At 41.6% G+C, this 859-nt stretch overlaps 1 protein-coding gene across 1 annotated transcript in view; it reads right to left on the bottom strand.

Moving 5' to 3' along the window:
- Positions 1 to 556, bottom strand: part of LOC119592363 — a 10,790-nt gene extending 10,234 nt beyond the window's left edge. Inside the window, exons 1-2 of the mRNA XM_037941189.1 lie at positions 510 to 556; positions 311 to 438 (exon numbers count right to left, since the gene is read on the bottom strand). Coding sequence (XP_037797117.1) covers positions 311 to 438; positions 510 to 556 — 175 coding nt within the window. The remainder of the gene's footprint in view (positions 1 to 310; positions 439 to 509) is intronic.
- Positions 557 to 859: the final 303 nt, after the last annotated feature.

Raw genomic sequence — 859 nt, 5'->3', positions numbered from 1 at the left:
TCATAAAATCCCAAGGGCAGGCAGACACGATTTAGCATACACTGTCCCGCCGCCAAAGGCACACAAAAACTCAGTATGATGTATGTACTGACCTAAACGTACGCTACAACCCAGTACACGGTCTGGTATGTAGCGCTAAGCATGTTCCTAGGGTTTTTTCATCCTGCAATGATTAATCGTAGTTCGGACAAAGAGGATAAAATGTTTATCATTTCTACTTCCTAAATCGTGTATTAAACGGCTGAAAGATGTCTGTCATTAAATCAGTGAGGTTTACACACACGCACACACGAGTCAAATGTCACCAAACTTAGCGAGCCAACCTTTCCTCTGAAACACGTCTGTGTATAATTTCCCATGCCAATTTTTGCAGGAGCCAAAACATCACCAATTCTCCATTGTTCTGATCGGCAAATATTTCTAGCTATCTGACAATAACTGTTTTAGGTTTTAAGTCAAATCAGAGAAAATCACTTTATCCTGATGCTCTATTATTAAGCGGGTCAGACTTTTTGCTGGGCTCCAGGTAGTCAATAGGGAAATATTTGGCAAACATTGATGCTAAATTCCAAGAAAAAAAAAGGCCAAAGAACGTCTGAATTTCAAAACCCTTTCTTTGGAAGCCGATTAATGGCAGAAATAAGTTTTATGAACACAAAGGCTTCTCTGTTCAATGCGACAATTGCAGTTGCCTTGGACACGGCTGATGTGCGAAGCGTTTTGGGGCGCGACCATCCTGTTCGGTGGGCGGGAAGATACGTCGCCTTTCTCCTTTCTTTACTTGTCTATTTTCTGTGTTAGTTTTGTTAGTGAAGCCTCTTCTCTTCTCTCCTATGTCTTAAGGTCTAATTCTCCACCC

The sequence above is a fragment of the Penaeus monodon genome, chromosome 30, assembly GCF_015228065.2.
Source record: "Penaeus monodon isolate SGIC_2016 chromosome 30, NSTDA_Pmon_1, whole genome shotgun sequence".
Taxonomy (NCBI): domain Eukaryota; kingdom Metazoa; phylum Arthropoda; class Malacostraca; order Decapoda; family Penaeidae; genus Penaeus; species Penaeus monodon.
Note: the sequence above shows the minus strand (reverse complement) of the source record. Positions and strands in the feature narration are given on the sequence as shown.